Consider the following 22,988-nt stretch of genomic DNA (forward strand, 5'->3'; position numbering starts at 1 on the left):
CTGTTCAGTAAGTGGTGCTGGGGAAACTGGATAGCTACATAAAAAAGAATGAAATTAGAACATTCTTTAACACGTACAAAAATAAACTCAATGGATCAAAGACTTAAATGTAAGACTGGATACTATAAAACTTCTAGAGGAAACATAGGCAAAACACTCTTTGACATAAATTGCAGCAATATTTTTTTGAATTCGTCTTCTAAAGCAAACAAAAGCAAAAATAAACAAATGGGACCTAATTAAACTGAAAAGCTTTTGCACAGCAAAAGAAACCATCAGCAAAACGAAAAGACAACCTACTGAATGGGAGAAGATATTTGCAAATGATATGACCGATAAGGGGTTAATATCCAAAACATAAAAACAACTCATACAACTCAACATCAAAAAAAACCAAAAACCCAATTTAAAAATGGGCAGAAGAACTGAATAGACATTTCTCCAAAGAGCACATGCAGATGGCCACCAGGCACATGAAAAGATGCTCAACATCACTAATCATCAGGGAAATGCAAATGAAAACCACAGTGAGAATCACCTCACACCTGTCAGAATGGCTGTCATCAAAAAGAACACAAATAACAAATGTTGGCGAGGATGTAGAGAAAAGGGAACCCTCATACACTGTTGGTGGGAATGTAAATTGGTGCAGCCACTGTGGAAAACAGTACGGAGGTTTCTCGAAAAACTAAAAATAGAACTACCATATGACCCAGCAATTCCACTCCTGGGTATAAATCCAAAAAAAACAAAAACACTAATTCGAAAAGATACATGCACCCCAATGTTCATAAATTTTTATTTCTTATTTGAACAATGCATCTTTTATTGCATCCATGGTACTTTTATATTTTCAGCTCTAGCATATTTGTTCACTGCAGACTGAAAATCACTCTCTTCCATTCATTCAGTCGTAAAGTTGTTCGTAAACAAATAAGGGCCTGCCAGTGATGAGTCCTAGAAAAGGCTGTCTCTTGTTAGCCCAAACTTAGTTTCTTAACCTAAAACTCTGACCTTTCTTGCAGTGAACCCTTGGAAGCATACATCTATTTTGGCCCCGTGTACTATCAGAAACTGAAACACATGGTGCTCGATAAGATGCATGCCCGGGCCCGGGGACCACGAGCTGTCCTTACCAGGTAAGAGAAGAGCATTTATAATGCGGTTAAGTCTACCTTGCATTTCTCGGATATAGCAATAGGCAGATGTCAAAATTTGGGGTGTTAGGCATCAACAGAAATCACATACGTCTGATTAAAATGAAAAAATAGCAACCAATTAAAAATCAATTCATAGGCGCAAGAGCAAGCCCACCGTAGGTCTTGCCAGTCGTCTCCTAACAGAGTCATTTACTATGCACAAGTTTAAATATGGTCCTATTTTAAAAGGTTCAAATATAGGAATGTAGGTACACTTTACATGCACACATATCGATACACCTGCATGCTCCCATGTGTACACAGAAAACACATACATACGTTATTTGGTAGCGAGGCCACAACTGTCATTTTTTAAAACTGTTACTGGAGCATAAGGCACCTGTACTTGCATGCTTATTAGAATAAGCTCTGGGAGGTTAAGGTCCACATGTGCCCTTTCACCAGTGTGTCCTCAATTCCAAGCACGATGTCTGTGTGTTGATGAATGGGTACAGTTGTTGGGAAAGGGAATTTTAAATATTAGGTTTCACATGTTCTTAGTACTGCATCTTCCAGTTGGAGAAGCAGGGTCTAGGGCAGTGGTTCTCACCCAGGGACGATTGTGCCTCCCAGGGGACATTTGACAATGTCTGAAGACATTTGGGGATGTCACAACTGGCGGGTGGCGAGGAAGCTACTGGCATCCAGTGGGTGGAGACCAGGGATGCTGCTGAACATCCTGCAATGCACAGGCCAGTTCTCACCACAGAGAGTTACCCGGCTCAGTCTGGCAGTAGTGCCGAGGTTGCCAGAGAGGGCGGGCCCGGGGAGACAGACAGACATGGATGTGATCTCATCTCCACCTTATACCACTTCCACCAGCCTTGGACACATCACTTAGCCCCTCTCAGCTTCAGTTTTTCTCGTATATGAAGTGGAGACAGTAATTCCCACTTTGCAGCGTGCTGGTGAACGTCAGATGTTTTAAAATAGAATGTATACAGTGCCGATTCATGGGAGAGGCTCAACAAATATCCAGTTCCCTGCCCACTCTGACCTGGCACTGCAACTCTCCCCTGAATGCTGTCCCCTCCAGAACTTCCATTTCAATTGCAACATCCAAAAACTATTTCAGGGAATTCTCCGGTGGTTAGGACTGCACGCTTCCACTGCCTAGGGCCTGGGTTCGATCCCTAGTCTGGGAACTAAGATCCCACAAGCCGTGCGGCACGGCCAAAAAAAGCAACAAAACAACAAAAACAAAAAAAAACTATTTCAGAGTAACATATTTCAAAATACGTTTCCTATTTTTTGCCTTGTTGTGTAAAAAACGTTGCTGCTTTAGAATTACTTTTGTGTATTCCATATAAATCTGCCTGCAGTGTGTTTGTAGTCTGTAATCTCAGTTGGTTAAAATCCAAGTTTTGAGTTCTGCCCACATGTGATCAGACCCCCTTCACTTGTCCAGTGACCACAGGTGTAGGGATGCCCCCGACTCCCACCCTAGATAAAAATATAGATATCGTGCTCAGTTATGAAGTGGCTACTATAATGTGTTTATTTAGACCTATTTGTAAGTTTTTCATAGGTAGATTTTCTTTCAACAAATAATCTACAATTTGACTTCCCATTGTAACTTTCAACAACAGAAGGTAACATTTCAGCATGTGCTGGTGTACACTGTGTTTACCTTCTGAACTCTTTGGGAAACTGGAGGCAACAACAAAGATTAAAAATGCTATGGAATAAAGCAGACAAGAGGTTTATAGTCCACCCCTGCTCAGACTACCTCTAAGGGCTGTCACTCCAAAATCAACCAGCCAGGGAGCTCACTTTTTTCTTTTTTCTTTTTCTCTTTCTTTTCTTTACTTTTTTTTTTTTTTTTTTAATAATTTTTGTCATCAGTACCTAGGTGGGATCTAGGTGGGTTTGCCTGAGTTGTTTCAGAATCCCCCAATTTTACCTACATCTCTGGGTCTTGGATTCCTAACCTTTTAAAATATTGTCAAGCCCAGCAGGTACATAAACCACAGGGAGTCCATTCAGGGGGCTAATAGCTTCCCAGTTCTCATAGAAGAAAGAACGACCTGAATGGGACACACAGAACTTTCCCAGTCTCTGGGGAACCTCCCATCTGGCTCAGGTACTCCATCCTTCCAGATGATTCCTGATCTATTCCAAATTTTATAAAACTCTCTTTTGCTTCTTTCCATGTTTAATTTATTGCTTAATAGTAAAGCTCTTCCCTGGAGCCCTGGCAATAACAATTGGGGACCCACGTTTCTTCCATAGTGCGTTCTGCTTAATTTTTCTGCCTTTAAATAACAGAGAACTGAGATATCTTTGAAAGTACTCAGAAGACATTCTACCCTGATTTGAGGACTATACTGTGCTAATAATGATGATAGTGATGGTAATAGTAATGCTAGCACTGCTGCTGTTTTATATGATTATATATTAATTTATTATTATATCACAGAAGATTATGTAATTATTATTTCTATCTAATAATAATAATAGCAACCACTAGTGTTACATCTCTTCTCCTTTAAGCCGCTTTGGGATAGGTTGTCTAACATGCATTTTACAAATGAGGCTGAGAGGCTGAGCAGCCTGCTTTGGGGCACTGTCTAAAAGCAGTTTGAATCCCGGTGAGCCCACTCTGAAGCCTTGTGCTCTTAGCTAGCATGTGATGCTGCCTCTTTGTTTGTTTAGTATAATAATAACACATTTGTCTGACTTGTTTCGAAGGCAGCCTACTGAAGGTCGATCTCGTGATGGTGGTTTGCGTCTTGGAGAAATGGAACGTGACTGTTTAATCGGTTATGGAGCAAGTATGCTTTTACTAGAGAGACTGATGATTTCAAGTGATGCCTTTGAGGTTGATGTCTGTGGGCAGTGCGGACTTCTTGGGTACTCCGGCTGGTAAGTGGATACCACATGTCTCTCATACCACATCCCTTGCCTCTTAAATCACAGCTCAGAGTTTGACCCTGGATCATACCCACATATTCTGCAGCCTCCCCCATCCACACATTCCTGGAATTGGGGATTCTGTATGTACATGACTAGTTTGTCTGCCTAATGTTCTGCTGTCTACAGCCACTAGAGTTTAAGCTCCCAAGGAGACTTTATTTTCTTTTTAATATTATCTCGAGTACCTTTTATAACACTATTTATCTGTAAAAATACTAGCAGATTCAGAATTACAGCATATTTTAACTAGCAGCCTTTAATAGAAGACTGTGTTGAATGTCCTCGTTTAACCTCAAACCCAAAGAGCCAGGTATGTTGCCCCAGCTGTTATAGCAACTTGGTGACAGAGCCAGGACGTTTTCTGTACTCTGTCTGCTTTACACTTGGACTGTGAACTCCATGAAGACAGAGACCACGCCTGTCTCAGTCATTCACTCAACAAACATTTAGTAAGAATTTGCTAAGTCCAGACACTGTTCTAGGCCCCAGAAATGCAGTGGGGAATAAGACGGATGAATGGCTGCTCACAGGGAGCTTATCTTCTAGCTTATTCTAACTCCAGTCTGTCTTGTTTACCCCTGCTTCTCCAGCCTGTGACCTGGTTGATGCTAAATAAAATATAATTGCTTAGGATTATCAATAGGTAAATTATGTAATCCATAAAGTTTCTAATTTCTGTGGAGAGCTCAGTACACAAAGGCCAGCTTAAAAGATGTTGCTACATATTTTTTTGTTGGTGTTTGTATAGTTAGAACACCTTTCCTCCTTGTAATGGTTCCACTCTACCACCAAAGGGCAGCTGCTCTGTTTAGGGTTAGTCATGATCCAGAGCTCCGAAGTACTCCTGTAGGCAGGAGGGCTGGTAGTTCCCCAGTCTCTACTCACTCTTCCATCAGAGATGAGGTCTAACAAGGATATAAGGCAGATGCTGCGGGGACAGGAAATAGCCTCAACTCCCTCATCAGCCCTCACCCACCCTCCCAGAGCCCCTTTTCCCTGGGTGGGGGTGGGGCATCCTCAGAAGGACAGGGTTAGGCCCAGATGAGTGTTCATTGCCAGAGTCTAGGAATACAGGGGCCACCTTTTTCCCATCGAGCCCCCCATCAAAGCCTCCTTCCAGAGAGAGCCCCAACTTTTTGCCATCTTACACTGCCAGTTTCTTGGCGAATGAAAGCAAATCAAGAGTCAGAATGAGTGAGCTTCTTAGAACACAGTATACACCTTGCTAGTTAAATGACAAAACCCTTTAGCCAATTATTTTATGATTTTTTTGGTGTAGAAGAGTTAATGAGAAGAAATCGTTGTCTGTTTCTTCTTGTCTGTGAAGAAATAGTTTCATTTTAAAAACTAACGCAAGAGGTGGCTATTTGCAGTTCGTTCCTTTCATAAGGTGGCAGGGATGAGGTGACATTATTCTAAGCATAAGCCTGGGTGTTTCTTGTATCAGTGACATGGAGCAGATGTTTCAATTCTGAGATGTCTTTTTGCCTTTTGAAATGCATATTGAGTTTGCATTTTATTGTCCTGGTTGTGTAACAACAGCAACAGAAAAGTATAATAGGAAGGTGCCTGGAACCTAGGTCTTAGGTCTTCAAACTTGGCACAAGGATTTTTAAGTAATTTATTTTGAAAAGATGGTGCAGAGGAGTCATTTTATTAAGAATAGGGATCATGAAACTTCAAAAAGAATTTCCTTTTCTTCTCCATTCTCCTCACTTTCCCTCCCATGCCCCCTAATGGAAGAAGAAAGAGAGAGAGAAAGGGAGAAAGAGAGAGAGAAAAAGAGAGGAAGCAGTAGACCAGCTTCCTTCATGCTCTTTGAAAACCTTCCCCTCTCTTCCTCTGAATACTCAGGGAAACTAACATAAACTGTAATTGATCCCGACGTTATTCTGTTAAATTCATTTCTCCTTCCCTGCTTCGTGTCTGTCTCGTTTAGAGATCATCTGATGGCAGTGCCTGATTTTGAAGCTCATGGGTTCAATGTGTATTGTATTTGAAATCCTTTGAAAGAGGACTAAATCAGGTTACACTGTTTAAGGGTCTTTACTGTAATTAAACAGACCTGGATATACCGTATGTCTGATTTTGAGCGCCTACTTATACCCTTGTTGCCAACAGAAAAAAATCCTCAGCCAGTCTGGTAGTCTAGCAGCCTGCTCGTGCTGCTCTCTGGCAGAGGAGCATAATGATGCTGTCGTTACCTGATCGTGTGTGATGGGTTGTGTGGGAGGGAGCACGGGCATTTGTTAGAGGAAGTCGGTCTTTAATGAACAGCACAATGGAGGCTGAGTAATTAGAGCAGTTCAGAACCTTGAAACTGGCCTTTTGTCAGTGATTTGCACATTAGTAAGGCATTGCTATGGGGATGTTTACAGCAAGACTGTTGTTCTGCAGAAGACACGGAGGGCATAAGTCACAAAAGAGAGGAAAACTGCTGAGAGAAGAAAATCCCTATTAAGATAATTAGCTCGTAGAGGATATTTTACTGGACAGTCATTCCTCATGTGAAGCCACAGCCTCCTTCTTTTGTTGCTTTTCCCTAAAAAATCAGTTTATTTTATTGTTGTTTGGGTCAAGTTTCTTTCTTTGGAAATCTTTCAGAAATAGGGTAAAAATTTTAATATTTTTCTTTATGTGTATATATATATATACGCATATGCATGTATGTATACACATGCATTGGAACATTTTAAATGTTGGAGAAACATTGAATAATAGAGAAGATTAGTGGGCTTTCTGGATTATGAATCAGCACATATGGAAGTTTTAAATGGATTAGCTTGACCTGAAGTCACCAGGTAATATACTGGACAGGAGAATCAGCAAGAAGTTGCCCCAGTTAAATCCATTTCTCCAGTTTAATTAAAGCATGAACATGATTCCTGGATAAATTAGATCAACCCAGGCACATTAAAAACATAATTCTTAAACTATAATGCATTAAAGAGGTCTTTAGATAATCTTTTAGGAAAAAGTCATCCACCATGTTCCTCTTATTACTGTTGATGGAATCGAATCTCCACAGTGCTTGTTAAGGCCTCTGCAAGTCCCCTAGTGGGGACACGAGCACAGGTCCATCATGGCTCATCCCTTTTCCATACTCTTCTCCTCAAGAAGTTCATATCTGCATACTCACCACCACATTCAAATTCTCAGCCTTAATGCTTTTCTTTTCTAAAATAATAAAGCTTTATTTTACTGATGGTGAAAATGATCCCTGCTCTTTGTAAAATATTCAGTTATAAAAATTGTTAATGATACATATATAAAGAAGAAATACAAACAGTCACACTAATTCCTACCATCCACAGATGACCACTATTAACATTTTAGTGACTCTTTTGGGGACATCTCTGTTTGCCAGTAGTCCTGTACCCTTTTTTATTTTCAGTCATGAGCCCTTTTGAGATTCTGATAATAGTATAAAAGTAAAAATACGTACACCAAAAAATCTTGTTACATATGATTTTAGGGCTTCATACATTTACTGAAACCCATCTGAGGACCCCCCCTTGTGATCACACTGTTTAGCAAACTGCTTTTTCTACTCCACAGTGTGTCCTGGACACCTTTACATTTCACTAATGTGGGTCTACAGCATCACGTTTAATGGCTGCACAGGATTCTTCTGCATGAATGTCCTGTAATCACAGAACAAACTGCTTATTGGACACATGAGCCATCTCCTGCTTTAAGCCGGAGTAGTATGCATATGCTACTATGCGTTATAAGTAGTGTAACCGTGACATTCTTGTGCACGTATTTTGCCACTTTTGTGATTACTCAGTGAAATAACATATGTGTCTATGTTTGTAACGCACATTGCCTTACTGCCCTCCAGAAGGGCCTTTACCATTCACTAAGGACTCTCCCTCTAGTCCCCAGTCAGCGCTGACTCTTCTAAGCCCTGTTTGCTGTTCCTCTTGCACTCATTTTGCCCCCTGTTAACTGGGAGGACCTAGTTTTCTACATATTAAGTCTCAGGATTTTTCCTGGAAACCTGTTGTCCCAGATGCCCCAGACCCTTGAGGTATAGGGTAAGGTCCTATTTTGGTCTGAAACCTGAGAAAATAATTCACTTTCTCCTCAGGGACGCTTCTTTAGTTGTAGCTATTGACTAAGATCTAGGTTCAGTTCACTGGCTCTTCCTGAAGGAAAAGAAAATCCTAACTGGAAGAGCAGGCACAGTGGTTAGGAGCAGGTGCTGTTGTGAGGGTTAAATGAGAATACACGCACACACACACACAGAGGTTCCTTGGTTTCGCACAGGGGTCAGCGCGTTGTTAAGTGCAGTGGCTTCCAGGACTAAGAGAAATAACCACGCTTGAAGAGTGCTGGAAAAATAGGTAGCATTTGATTGGATACCACCTTTCTATATGAAAGTCTTCTCTTTCCCATCACACTTCAAGCATTTCAGTGACAGAAATCAAATTGAGCATCTATCTTGTCTAGAATAGTATAGAATAGTAGGTGCTTTTCAAATACATGGACATGGATTCAATTGGTTTGGAACTCTTTCAACAATAAAAAATGTCTAAATCTGAGTAACTTTCAGACGGTTCAGATTTCTGGGCCTCATTCAAAATAAATACATAGGCAGATATTTTGCATTTTAAGGAGAAAGGTCTAGAAGTGTGGAAGTACTGATTAAAATTCCATGCTTTAAAAACTGGGGGAGTGATATTGTTTTGTTCTTTCTTTTGCTGCCTTGGATGCTTCTTTTTATTTTGGGGGCACATACATACATATTTGATAGTGTGACTGAACACTGAGGAATAGAAAACGAATGAACTTGATAGGATGGTCATGGAATTTTCAGAGCAAATCCTCACCTCCTGTGTGCAGGCCTCTACCTCTGAGTTGCTGTCCGTCTAACACAGCTGGCTTGGGTTTCAGGTGCCATTTCTGCAAGTCGTCCTGCCACGTGTCCTCCCTGCGCATCCCGTACGCCTGCAAGCTGCTCTTCCAGGAGCTGCAGTCGATGAACATTATCCCCAGGTTGAAACTGTCCAAGTACAATGAGTAAGGATGGAAAAAACGGTTCCATTTCCAAAGAGAATTGTCGGTATGTTAAACACAGTGGAAAGCGGAAGGATGGAAGGGATGAGGACCTCTTCTGCTCCCGGGAATAATTCTTTTGAATGTTCTCTCTCTCTGCAAAAAAACCAAACAAACAAACAAACAAAAAAAACCCACGAAATTGATGGAGAGGCTTTTTATTACATTAGGAGACTGGCTGAACAACCTCGATCAACGGGCCTCGGGCCACGGAGGAGGTGCCAACGATGTGGACTAAAGTCTCTCATCCGTGTACCGAATGTGATTCACAAGTGGATATGACCTAAAAGATAAATAAACTTTTATTTATGTTCTGGTATCTTGAAATTTACTCATTAGAAAGACCTTCCTCCTTAAAAAAAAAAATGTTTGGGGTTAAATGAAACTCAGATTCTTATGAAGTGGGAAGGACGTGAAGAATCTTTTTGAGTTGGTTGACTCGGCCTTTGTCCAGGAGGCTGATCTGAGTAGTATCTGAAGGAAGGACAACTGCGGGAAGCTGGGAAAGCGAATGGTAAGAAGGGTGCGGTCCTTATCTTGTGCGGTGAGGAGATGAATTTTCCCAACAATTGAATCTTGTCTGTATATACCCAACTTTTTAATTCTAACCTTGGTAAAGACAATAAATGTCTTCCTACCATCTTAAGCAAGTTTGCCAAGGATGTCACATTTTCTTAAGGACTGCTACTCTTCTGAACCTCCGTGATCGTACCATACAATAATATTTGTTGAATATCTGAAAATAATTCCATGGATGCTCTGTAAGTTTTCTGTCCTTTCCATTCCTGCCAGGCTGTTAGCTGTCCATTTTGTTTTTAATCTGACAGCCTTCTTCATCCAATTCTAGGTTGTTCTTAATTGCTCTGCCCTGAAGGCAGATAAATATTTCTGTTAGGGATTGTTTATAAAATAAGTCAGAAAAGCTTTGAGTAATGGTCTAAGGCTGCATTCCCAGCGTGTCACATTGAACATGTCCCACAGAATATTAATAGGTATCATACACCAACAGGAATCAAGGTCCAGTGTCAAATAACGTTGAAAAACTGCGTGTATCCCAGTTAAACATACCGAGTACTTTTTCAAAGCCTTTACCAAGCTGCTGTGTGCTGGGACTCTTCAAAAGAGGCAGCCAGGCTAGTCACTGACTTGAGAACCCAACCTCGACAGTCTCACTCAGGTGTAAGAGTCCTCGAGGCTTCACAGGACACGCTCCAGGGGAGTAAAGCTTCCCCAGACATCTCCACGTGTCTCCATTCCCTTCAGGGACTCAGTAGGATTACGAGGGCAGAGGAGTTTGAATGCCCAGATCTTCGGTTCTGTCGGTGGTTCCTTCCTTGCATCTGGCTTTGTCATTCTCAAAAGTGATGGTGCCTAAAGATGACTGAATTAGATTGAATGTATATGTACTGTGCTTTGTGGGCCATGTAAGGAGCTTTGTAGGGTGATTCTATTTCCCGTTATGTGACAACTCCACTTATCAACTCTGCTGAAGATGCCATCGCCCTGCCCTGTGAGGCATGCCACATCAGTGGACACTGGGAGGAGCTGCCAGCGCACGGGGTGCTGAGTGGCATGGGGGTTACGTCACATTCCTCGGTACCTCCCTTGTGTGAGGCCCTGTACTGAGGATAGAAGGGGCAGGACATGACCTCTGCCCTAAGGAGCTCAGAACCCAGTGGAGGAGGCCAGGACATCAGCTAGGAACGCTGTCCCTCAATCAGTGCTAAGGCTTAACCCCGGCAGTGCTGAGGGAGCTCCCAGGGCAAATGATTAGCTGTGCTCTGGAAATTCAAGAACACTTCACAAGTGTGATTATGCCCTTTATACAGCTAAAGAAACTGAGGCACCAGGACAGGATTAAAGACGCAAACGTAGAGAATGGACTTGAGGACACGGGGGGGGGGAAGGGTAAGCTGGGACGAAGTGAGAGAGTGGCATGGACATATATACACTACCAAATGTGAAATAGATAGCTAGTGGGAAGCAGCCGCATAGCACAGGGAGACCAGCTCGGTGCTTTGTGACCACCTAGAGGGGTGGGATAGGGAGGGTGGGAGGGAGGGGATATGGGGATATATGTATATGTATAGCTGATTCACTTTGTTATACAGCAGAAACTAACACACCATTGTAAAGCAATTATACTCCAATAAAGATGCTTTAAAAAAAAAAAGAAACAGAGGCACCAAGTGGCTGACTCCCCTAGTGCCCCACCACTAACGGGGAACAGTGTGGGCCTTGAAACCAGGCTTCCCGATTTGGAGGGCTCTCTGGGTTTCATCCATGATTCTGTTTTTCAATCACTAAATGTAACAATTTTTTTTATTCAGATGCCACTAAGTATTTGAATTTCTTAAACTTCTTTTTTCAAAAACAGTTCAGGCAGTTCTGATCATTTTGAGGGTAATCGCCTAACCTAGGAAGTCAGTTCTCCACATTATCAAAGATCTAGAAAGTGTGGGTTCCAAACTGAGACATCCTTAGAGGAAAAAATTGTGTCGGGTTGATAATTTCAAAAACTAGCAGATACTACATTTGAATAGCTAGTTGACTGAATAATATATTAATAAAAAGAGGACAGAATTGGTGTCAGTCCTACTACAGTTTGATTTTGTTATTTGTAAGTTCCTTGTTTTAAAAACTACCAGTTAGATTTCCATTTCCAGTAATGATAGAGTAACCTTTTGCAGGCCACCCTCGAAGCGCTTTTTCCCTCAAGGCTCTGCCAGGTTGGAATTGGCACAGGGATGAGAGGCTAAAAAGCCAGGTCAAAGCCACTGAGAGGCTGCACCCCTTTCCCAAGCTTTGGCAGAGTCCAAGGGCTGGGGAGACAAAACTGCGGGCTCAGAGTGGCCAAGACAGCAGGCCTAGAAAGGCCAAGATCCCAACTAGAAAGAAAGCTCACTGAGGCGAACCCAACTTTTCCACCACTTTTCCGCTTGTATTAGTCCGCTCTGGCTGCTGCAACAGGATGCCACAGACTTGGTGGCTTACCCAATAGAAGTTTATTTTCTCACAGTTCTGGAGGTTCAAAGTCCGAGATCAAGGTGCTGACAGATGTGGTCCTTGGTAAGGACTCTGTCCCTTCCTGGCTGCAGACGCCCGCCTCTCGCTGTGTCCTCCCACGGCCTGTCCTTCGTGTCAGGAGAGCGAGCAAGCTCCAGGTCTCCTCCTCTCCTTCAAAGACCACCAGTCCCATTGGAGTAGGGCCCCTGTGACCTTATTTAATGTTAATCACCTCCTTGAAGGCTCTGTCTACAAATACAGCCACACTGGGAGCCGGGGCTTCAACATAGGACTTTTGGAGAGACACAGTTCAGTCCGTTATACCCCTCAAGACATTTGCCAGCTCACAGCAGCCCTGGCTGAACTGCTAGCCGTATCTTTTAAAGCTGAATGTGCCCAGCAGTCCCTTTCCTGGCTGTGCGTGGGCCCGGCAGAAAAGTGTGTGTATGTTATCAGTAGGCGTGAGCAGAAATGTTTCTAATAGCACTATTGTAATGGCCCCGACTTATAAATAACCGCTGCCTATTAACAATGGAATAAATCAATTGTGGGATGTTTGCACAGTGGACCACTATATAGTGATGAAAAGCCTCATACAGTATCACAGATAATCTCACCACTGTAATAGTGGGTAAAAAAAAAACCAGTTAAATACAAAGGAATACATACTGGATCAGTTCCATTTAAATTCAGAAATAAGCAAAACTAATCTACGATCTAAGAAATCTTGGTAACAGTTCCTGTGTAGAGTGGGTGGCTGGTGACCGTGTAGTACAGGAAGGGGGCTTCTAGGGTGCTCACCGTATTTTTTTGACCTGAGTTGGTTACATGGGTGTGTGAATAAAAATGCACTGAGCTGTATACACAGGATTTTTCACTCTTCTGAATATACTTTATACTTCAACAAATAAGTTTTTTATAAGAACACAGGTTCTAAACCTGTTTGTCTTTTCACTTAATAGTTTTGTCACCCCAAATATGTTATCTTTGCTTTAGTTTACCCATCTTCAAAATGGGAAAAATAACAGTACTGACACCCAGGGACATTTTTAGGGTTAAATGAGATAATACATCGAAATGACTCAGCGCAGTACCTGGCACGTAATGAGTGTTCACAAGTGCTTGTTACTGTTCTCATTGATAGTCTCATACCCCTCACAGCGCTGCCAGGACTGGCCTTATCCTGTACAGCGTCATCAGGAAAGGGTTAGGAAAAGCAAGCCCCAGGTTTCCGTTGGAAGAAGGAGTTTGGGAACCAGGGCCAAGGGCAGAGACTGTAGGGTTTTACAAAAGCTATTTGTGAAAGCCGCCCCATTTCATGGTGATGGGGGGGAAGGAGGGTGGTGGGATTAGAGAACACACTTCCCTGGAACAACCATTTACCGCTGACATCAAAGTGAGGCCTTTTGTCGGTGTGGGAGTCCCAGAATAGTTTCTGGAAGCCCAGAGAGCCAGGTCTCAAAATGCTTCCATGTGCGGAGAGTCTAGTAAAGGGGGAGGGGGCTTGATTGGGTGCTATATAATGGGATAGTTTTCAGCTGCTTCAGAGCATTTGGGGCCAACACCTTCATTTGCAGTGATGAGTCAAAAGAGAATAAGCACAGGAGGGCTGGTGGCCGGGCCCGTCTGCTGCTCAGCCGGCTGAGGAATAGAGAAGCCAGGTTCCGAGAGACCTGTAAGTGATTCCTTTGTGAGACGGATGGTCAGAAAAGTGACTATAAAAATAGCACCTCTTTACCATCCATATTTACTCCATATGTGTCTTGAAAACAGTTTATTTCATTTGCTGACTAAAAGTTGGATTTTTACTACATCAGTCCCACGGGGCCAAGGTTGGTGGGAAACTAATGTCAAGCCTTTAAAGAGGCCATTTTAAATGGAGAAAAAAAAAATAAGCAGTGGCAATCCAGAAGTATATATACTGTTTGTTACCAAAGCCAAGCTACCAGTTTGGGTTTCAGACACAGGCTCCAGAAGCAATTAAGAGATTTGCTTCAGCAAATCAAATTTATTGTGATCAGGATGTCATGGCAGCAATTCTCAGGACAACCTGAAACTCACATTTTCACTCAGGTCTAAAATCGCAGACCATAGTCCAAGGACTTAAAATATTTTTCAAGTCTGGGTAATAGCTCTCATTCCATGCATAATAAATTTTAAGTCTGGCTAACTCCCAATCATCCACGTTAATGAAGGCAAGGAGTGGTGTGAATAAATTAACACCGATGATGGATCCAGAATCTTTTGTATTGGATGCTGGGGTGAAGTTTACATTCACATTTTTAATATAATTTGAGTGGAGGTTTGGTGAATTTGCTATACGTTAAATAGGGACTCCTATGAACACCGTCTTTGAAGAAACTGGAATAATAATACCCTTTACGGTTAAGTAATGATGACAGATCTTTGGAGGGGGCAGGGTAGGGTAGGGTAGCCTGACTCAAAGTGTGGTCCTTGGACCAACGGCATCAGTGTCACCTGGGAACTTGTTAGGACTTTGGGTGGAACCCAGCGATCTATGGTTTAACAAGCCCTCCAGGTGGTTCCAATGCAGGCTAAACTTTGAGACCCACTGTTGTAAGCTACGTGAAGAGCTTTGGATCCCATCCTCTCTTAGAGCCAGTTGGATTTTTAGGGGTGCCGAAGAACCCACACCTTGGGAACTAGCTCCCCACTTTCCTCTCTTTCTGTGGCATGACTTCCCCTTAAGCAGCAGATTGTATTGGACCACGCCTCCCACATGCCTCCAGCCTCCCCTACCCCACCCCTGCCGGTGGAGAGCCTGCCCAGAGGACACTTCATTAAAGGCTAGATTTATACAGGAGAAGCTCCTCTCCAGCAACCTGGGGTGCTGCTCTCACTTGTGCTAACTGGTTTCTGACTCTGGCCCTGTGGTTTCCGCTTTCTCCTTCTGCAGCTTCTTTCCACTCAGTACCAGATCTGCCTGCCAGCCCCACAGACACGTCCCACATCGAGGTGGCCTTTCTGAAGTGACTGTCCGGAAAACTCCAGTCTCCGTCTCTGTCCCTGCTGGGCACTTCAGTCTGGTGTCCAGGTCCCCCCAGGGATGCCCCAGCGCCACCTCTCCCGAAGCAAAGCACAAAGTCAGCAGATATGCTCTGGGTGCTGCACAGCTTCCTTGGGCCCCACGGGCTACCATCACAGTTTGGTGCTGTGATTTCTCCTACTCTTTCCAGGTGCTGAGCCTGCAAGAGTGGGTGGGGGAGCCCCAGAGCCACGTAACCTTGGAGCTGCCGCCTGAACATGAATTGGCAGTGGTGTTACCAACAGAAGGAGAGGGCAGAGCCACTCTGGCCTTCCTGCTCTGTGCATGTGAACACAGCAGAGGCACCGCCATGCCCTGCGCTGGAGCTGGACGCCCAGGTCTTCCCCTAATGCGCCGAGTCTCAGTCTTCTCAGTCTGTTCCACAGAGTATAACCTGCCTGTCTGCCTCCACCACCCCACCCAGGCTTGTACAGGGTCAGAATAGGCCCACCCCACAGGTTTGTTGTGATGAGATGAGTTAATTCCGGTGAACAGTGCCTGCCCCCTGGTAAACACTCAGTAAAGGTTAGCTTTCCTCTCCCCATATATGTAAACACCAGACTAGACCAGAATTTCTCAACCTCGGCGCTCTTGACATTTTGGGCCGAATAATTCTTTCTTGTGGGGCACTGACCTGTGCATTGTAGGATGTTGAGCAGCGCCTCTGGCCTCTACCCACTAGATGCCAGTAACATCCCCCGGTCCTGATGATCAAGAATGTCTCCAGACAATGCGTAGGAAAGTGGTTTAAATTACAAAGCAAAAGAGAACAGTTTTAGACTGTAGTTATATGGATTTGTCCTCAGTACACTGACAGCTAGTGTGCCTCTGGATGATCGAGTGACTATACTAACAAATGTTAACGTGAACCACGAAGCCCTTGTCTTTTCTTCAATGTACCAGTCGTAAATGGCATCAGATAAAACATGTCAATCATGTTGGTCGTTAAGTTAATTAAGTTTCATTCCTATTGTAAAATGTGATTTTATATATCTGATGATAATGTTACAGATACCAAAAATAACGACTAGTTATAATATACGTTTTTATTCACATCTGCCCACAGCCTGACGTTGTATTAGATCTCGCCCTTTTTTGTTTTTGTCAAAGATGCATGCTGATTCTCATGTTTTACCTAATCAAACCTCAGCTTTGCATCTGCCTGCCATGTGGCAGGGACTCTTCAGCCCCCAGTCTACCCCAAAGCCAAAGACTGCCCTCCCTTTGAATAGTCCTGTGGGAGTAAATGGGGTCATAGCCCTCCTAGCAAGCCAGAGTACTGTCTGCGCTTTAAGATGACAGCACTAGGGCTGGGACTCCAGAGCCGGAATCTCAGTAGCAGCAACTGTCTTTCTGAGTTACTGGAAAATTTCCTTCATCGTTACTCTGGGTCTTGCTTGTCCCAAGTAGGTCTACAATCTGTCAGGACCTGAAACATATCAACATCGGTCCAGAAAATGAAACAGGAAGCTGTTAGTGATTCGTTACCTGCTGTACCTGCAGGGAAAGTTACTCTTAATACCTTACTCAGTGTCAGATGTTGCCAAAATCTAGTAATTACCTTACTCAGTGTCAGATGTTGCCAAAATCTAGGAGTAAATATTTGTAGAGACTGAGACAAGCATGGTTCTGATAGTACAGATGTTGTAGGACCTTTTTCTATTAAATAAAGTCAGGGATGCAAGTACCCATACATGTGCTTCTGTTCTGTGTCTGGATCCCTTTGGCAGCTCTCTGATTAATCGTGGCAGCCTACCCTGCTAAACCTGAATTTGGCCTCAGACCCTTGAACACCAGGCTCAGATAGCCATCACCCACCAGCTGGCAGGCCAGAGCATGCCATGGTTGGGAGCTAGGACTCTGCAGTCAGACTGCCTGCCTTGAAATCCTGGCTCCACCACCTACTAGCTATATAATCTTAGGCAAATTATTTTGCCTCAGTTTCCTCATCTGTAAAAATGGGGTAAGAATACTCAGTTCACGTGACCAACATAATGAGTGCTCAATAAATACAGCTCTCGTTATGATTGATTGGAAGTGACTTTCATATGGAACCTATTTGCCTTTCCTCTATAATAGCATTTCTTCTCTTTCTGATTTAAGTTCAATTCAGTTGTGTGGTTTGTTACCTTCTCAGGGCAGCCTATCATGCTGATAAAGTGAAGGTTTGATTTTTTTTTTTAACATCTTTATTGGAATATAATTGCTTTACAATGCTGTGTTAGTTTCTGCTATATAACACAGTGAATCAGCTTCGTGTATACATACATCCCCATATCCCCTCCCTCTTGTGTGTCCCTCCCACCCTCCTTATCCCACCCCTCTAGGTGGTCACAAAAGCACCAAGCTGATCTCCCTGTGCTATGCAGCTGCTTCCCACTAGCTATTTTACACTTGGTAGTGTATATATGTCAATGCTACTCTCTCACTTTGTCCCCAGCTTACCCTTCCCCCTCCCCGTGTCCTCAAGTGCATTCTCTACGTCTGCGTTTTTCTTCCTGTCCTGCCTCTAGGTTAATCAGAACCATTTTTTTTCGATCCCATATATATGTGTTAGCAGATGGTATTTGTCTTTCTCTTCCTGACTTACTTCACTCTGTATGACAGACTCTAGGTCCATCCACCTCACTACAAATAACTCAATTTCGTTTCTTTTTATGGCTAATATTCCATTGTATATATGTGCCACATCTTCTTTATCCATTCATCTGTTGATGGACACTTAGGTTGCTTCCATGTCCTGGCTATTGTAAATAGTGCTGCAATGAACATTGGGGTACATGTGTCTTTTTGAATTATGGTTTTCTCAGGGTATATGCCAGTAGCGGGATTGCTGGGTCATATGGTAGTTCTATTTTTAGTTTTTAAGGAACCTCCTTACTGTTCTCCATAGTGGCTGTATCAATTTACCTTCCCACCAATAGTGCAAGAGGGTTCCCTTTTCTCCACACCCTCTCGAGCATTTATTGTTTTTTGGTTTTTTTTTTAACATTTTTATTGGAGTATAATTGCTTCACAATGGTGTGTTAGTTTCTGCTTTATAACAAAGTGAATCAGTTATACATATACATATATCCCCATATCTCTTCCCTCTTGCGTCTCCCTCCCTCCCACCCTCCCTATCCCACCCTTCTAGCTGGTCACAAAGCACCGAGCTGATCTCCCTGTGCTATGCGACTGCTTCCCACTAGCTAGCTATTTTACATTTGGTAGTGTATATATGTCCATATATATACTACCACTCTCTCCCTTTGTCCCAGCTTACACTTCCCCCTCCCCATGTCCTCAAGTCCATTCTCTAGTAGGTCTGCGTGATCATTCCTGTCTTGCCTGTAGGTTCTTCATGACCATTTTTTTTTTTTTTTTTTAGATTCCATATATATGTGTTAGCATACGGTATCTGTTTTTCTCTTTCTGACTTACTTCACTCTGTATGACAGACTCTAGGTTCATCCACCTCACTACAAATAACTCAATTTCGTTTCTTTTTATGGCTAATAGTCCATTGTATATATGTGCCACATCTTCTTTATCCATTCATCTGTCCATGGACACTTAGGTTGCTTCCATGTCCTGGCTATTGTAAATAGAGCTGCAATGAACATTGTGGTACATGACTCTTTTTGAATTATGGTTTTCTCAGGGTATATGCCCAGTAGTGGGATTGCTGGGTCATATGGTAGTTCTATTTTTAGTTTTTTAAGGAACCTCCATACTGTTCTCCATAGTGGCTGTATCAATTTACATTCCCCCCAACAGTGTATGAGGGTTCCCTTTTCTCCACACCCTCTCCAGCATTTATTGTTTGTAGATATTTTGATGATGGCCATTCTGACCGGTGCGAGATGATACCGCATTGTAGTTTTGATTTGCATTTCTCTAATGATTAATGATGTTGGGCATTCTTTCATGTGTTTGTTGGCAATCCGTCTATCTCCTTTGGAGAAATGTCCATTTAGGTCTTCCTCCCATTTTTGGATTGGGTTGTTTGTTTTTTTGATATTGAGCTGCATAAGCTGCTTGTAAATTTTGGAGATTAATCCTTTGTCCGTTGATTCATTTGCAAATATTTTCTCCCATTCTGACGGTTGTCTTTTCATCTTGTTTATGGTTTCCTTTGCTGTGCAAAAGCTTTTAAGTTTCATTAGGTCCCATTTGTTTTGTTTTTTTTTATTTCCATTTCTCTAGGAGGTGGGTCAAAAAGGATCTTGCTGTGATTTATGTCATAGAGTGTTCTGTCTGTGTTTTCCTCTAAGAGTTTGATAATGTCTGGCCTTACATTTAGGTCTTTAATCCATTTTGAGTTTATTTTTGTGTATGGTGTTAGGGAGTGTTCTAATTTCATTCTTTTACATGTAGCTGTCCAGTTTTCCCAGCACCACTGATTGAAGACGCTGTCTTTTCTCCATTATATATTCTTGCCCCCTTTATCAAAGATAAGGTGACCATATGTGCGTGGGTTTATCTCTGGGCTTTCTATCCTGTTCCATTGATCTATATTTCTGTTTTTGTGCCAGTACCATACTGTCTTGATTACTGTAGCTTTGTAGTATAGTCTGAAGTCCAGGAGCCTGATTCCTCCAGCTCCGTTTTTCTTTCTCAAGGTTGCTTTGGCTATTTGGGGTCTTTTGTGTTTCTATACAAATTGTGAAATATTTTGTTCTAGTTCTGTGAAAAATGCCAGTGGTAGTTTGATAGGGATTGCATTGAATCTGTAGGTTGCTTTGGGTAGTATAGTCATTTTCACAATGTTGATTCTTCCAATCCAAGAACATGGTATATCTCTCCATCTGTTTGTATCATCATTAATTTCTTTCATCAGTGTCTTGTAATTTTCTGCATACAGATCTTTTGTCTCCTTAGGTAGGTTTATTCCTAGGTATTTTATTCTTTTTGTTGCAATGGTAAATGGGAGTGTTTTCTTAACTTCACTTTCAAATTTTTCATCATTAGTGTATAAGAATGCAAGAGATTTCTGTGCATTAATTTTGTATCCTGCTACTTTACCAAATTCATTGATTAGCTCTAGTAGTTTTCTGGTAGCATCTTTAGGATTCTCTATGTATAGTATCATGTCATCTGCAAACAGTGACAGCTTTACTTCTTCTTTTCCGATTTGGATTCCTTTTATTTTTTTCTTCTCTGATTGCTGTGGCTAAAACTTCCAAAACTATGTTGAATAATAGTGGTGAGAGTGGGCAACCTTGTCTGGTTCCTGATCTTAGTGGAGATGGTTTCAGTTTTTCACCATTGAGGGCTATGTTGGCTGTGGGTTTGTCATATATGGCCTTTATTATGTTGAGGTAAGTTCCCTCTATGTCTACTTTCTGGAGGGTTTTTATCATTAATGGGTATTGAATTTTGTCGAAAGTTTCTCTGCATCTATTGAGATGATCATATGGTTTTTCTCTTTCAATTTGTTAATATGGTGTATCACATTGATTGATTTGCATATGTTGAAGAATCCTTGCATTCCTGGGATAAACCCCACTTGATCATGGTGTATGATCCTTTTAATGTGCTGTTGGATTCTGTTTGCTAGTATTTTGTTGAGGATTTTTGCATCTATGTTCATCAGTGATATTGGTCTGTAGTTTTCTTTTTTTGTGACCTCTTTGTCTGGTTTTGGTATCAGGGTGATGGTGGCCTCGTAGAATGAGTTTGGGAGTGTTCCTCCCTCTGCTATATTTTGGAAGAGTTTGAAAAGGATGGGTGTTAGCTCTTCTCTAAATGTTTGATAGTATTTGCCTGTGAGGCCATCTGGTCCTAGGCTTCTGTTTGTTGGAAGATTTTTAATCACAGTTTCAATTTCAGTGCTTGTGATTGGTCTGTTCATATTTTCTATTTCTTCCTGCTTCAGTCTCGGAAGGTTGTGCATTTTTAAGAATTTGTCCATTTCTTCCAGGTTGTCCATTTTATTGGCAGGGAGTTGCTTGTAGTAGTCTCTTAGGATGCTTTGTATTTCTGCAGTGTCAGTTGTTACTTCTCCTTTTTCATTTCTAGTTCTGTTGATTTGAGTCTTCTCCCTTTTTTTCTTGATGAGTCTGGCTAATGGTTTATCAATTTTGTTTATCTTATCAAAGAACCATCTTTTAGTTTTATTGATCTTTGCTATCATTTCCTTCATTTCTTTTTCATTTATTTCTGATCTGATCTTTATGATTTCTTTCCTTCTGCTAACTTTGGGGTTTTTTTGTTCTTCTTTCTCTAATTGCTTTAGGTGTAAGGTTAGGTTTTTTATTTGAGATGTTTCTTGTTTCTTGAGGTAGGATTTTATTGCTATAAACTTCCCTCTTAGAACTGCTGCATCCCATAGGTTTTGGATCATTGTGTTTTCATTGTCATCTGTTTCTAGGTATTTTTTGATTTCCTCTTTGATTTATTCAGTGATCTCTTGGTTATTTAGTAGTGTATTGTTTAGCCTCCATGTGTTTGTATTTTTACCGTTTTTTTCCTGTAATTGATATCTAGTTTCATGGTGCTGTGGTCAGAAAAGATACTTGATACAATTTCAGTTTTCTTAAATTTGCCAAGGCTTGATCTGTGACCCAAGATATGGTCTATCCTGGAGAATGTTCCATGAGCACTTGAGAAGAAAGTGTATTCTGTTGTTTTTGGATGGAATGTCCTATAAATATCAGTTAAGTTGATCTTGTTTAATGTGTCATTTAAAGCTTGTGTTTCCTTATTTATTTTCATTTTGGATGATCTGTCCTTTGGTGAAAATGGGGTGTTAAAGTCCCCTACTATTATTGTGTTACTGTTGATTTCCCTTCTTATGGCTGTTAGCATTTGCCTTATGTATTGATGTGCCTGTTAGGTGCGTAAATATTTACAATTGTTATATCTTCTCCTTGGATTGATTCCTTGATCATTATGTAGTGTCCTTCTTTGTGTCTTGTAATAGTTTTTATTTTAACGTTTATTTTGTCTGATATGAGAATTGCTACTCCAGCTTTCTTTTGATTTCCATTTGCATGGAATATCTTTTTTTCCATCCCCTCACTTTTCAGTCTGTATGTGTCCCTAGGTATCAAGTGGGTCTCTTGTAGACAACATATATATAGATATCGTTTTTGTATCCACTCAGCCAGTCTATGTCTTTGGTTGGAGCATGTAATCCATTTACATTTAAGGTAATTATCAATATGTATGTTCCTATTACCATTTTCTTAATTGTTTTGGGTTTGTTACTGTAGGTCTTTTCCTTCTCTTGTGTTTCCTGCCTAGAGAAGTTCCTTTAGCATTTGTTGTAAAGCTGGTTTGGAGGTGCTGAATTCTCTTAACTTTTGCTTGTCTGTAAAGATTTTAATTTCTCCATCGAATCTGAATGAGATCCTTGCTGGGTAGAGTAATCTTGGTTGTAGGTTTTTACCTTTCCTCACTTTAAATATGTCCTGCCACTCCCTTCTGGCTTGCAGAGTTTCTGCTGAAAGATCAGCTGTTAACCTTATGGGGATTCCCTTGTAAGTTATTTGTTGCTTTTCCCTTGCTGCTTTTAATATTTTTTCTTTGTATTTAATTTTTGATAGTTTGATTAATATGTGTCTTGGCATGTTTCTCTTTGGATTTATCCTGTATGGGACTCTGCGCTTCCTGGACTTGACTGATTATTTCCTTTCCCATATTAGGGAAGTTTTCAACTGTAATCTCTTCAGATATTTTCTCAGTCCCTTTCTTTTTCTCTTCTTCTTCTGGGACCCCTATAATTCAAATGTTGGTGCGTTTAATGTTGTCCCCGAGGTCTCTGAGACTGTCCT

General features: G+C 41.7%; 1 protein-coding gene across 2 annotated transcripts in view; it reads left to right on the forward strand.

The window, feature by feature from the left end:
* The window catches only part of POLR3B (RNA polymerase III subunit B), a 114,527-nt gene extending 104,714 nt beyond the window's left edge, over window positions 1-9,813 (forward strand). The window contains exons 26-28 of one of the 2 annotated variants that reach the window (XM_036866519.1): window positions 1,026-1,139; window positions 3,891-4,064; window positions 9,015-9,813. In XM_036866519.1, the coding sequence (XP_036722414.1) occupies window positions 1,026-1,139; window positions 3,891-4,064; window positions 9,015-9,144 (418 nt within the window). In that variant the 3' untranslated portion in view covers window positions 9,145-9,813. The remainder of the gene's footprint in view (window positions 1-1,025; window positions 1,140-3,890; window positions 4,065-9,014) is intronic. The other variant, XM_036866520.1, reaches the window with a different exon arrangement.
* Window positions 9,814-22,988: the final 13,175 nt, after the last annotated feature.

Source organism: Balaenoptera musculus, chromosome 10 (assembly GCF_009873245.2).
Source record: "Balaenoptera musculus isolate JJ_BM4_2016_0621 chromosome 10, mBalMus1.pri.v3, whole genome shotgun sequence".
Taxonomy (NCBI): domain Eukaryota; kingdom Metazoa; phylum Chordata; class Mammalia; order Artiodactyla; family Balaenopteridae; genus Balaenoptera; species Balaenoptera musculus.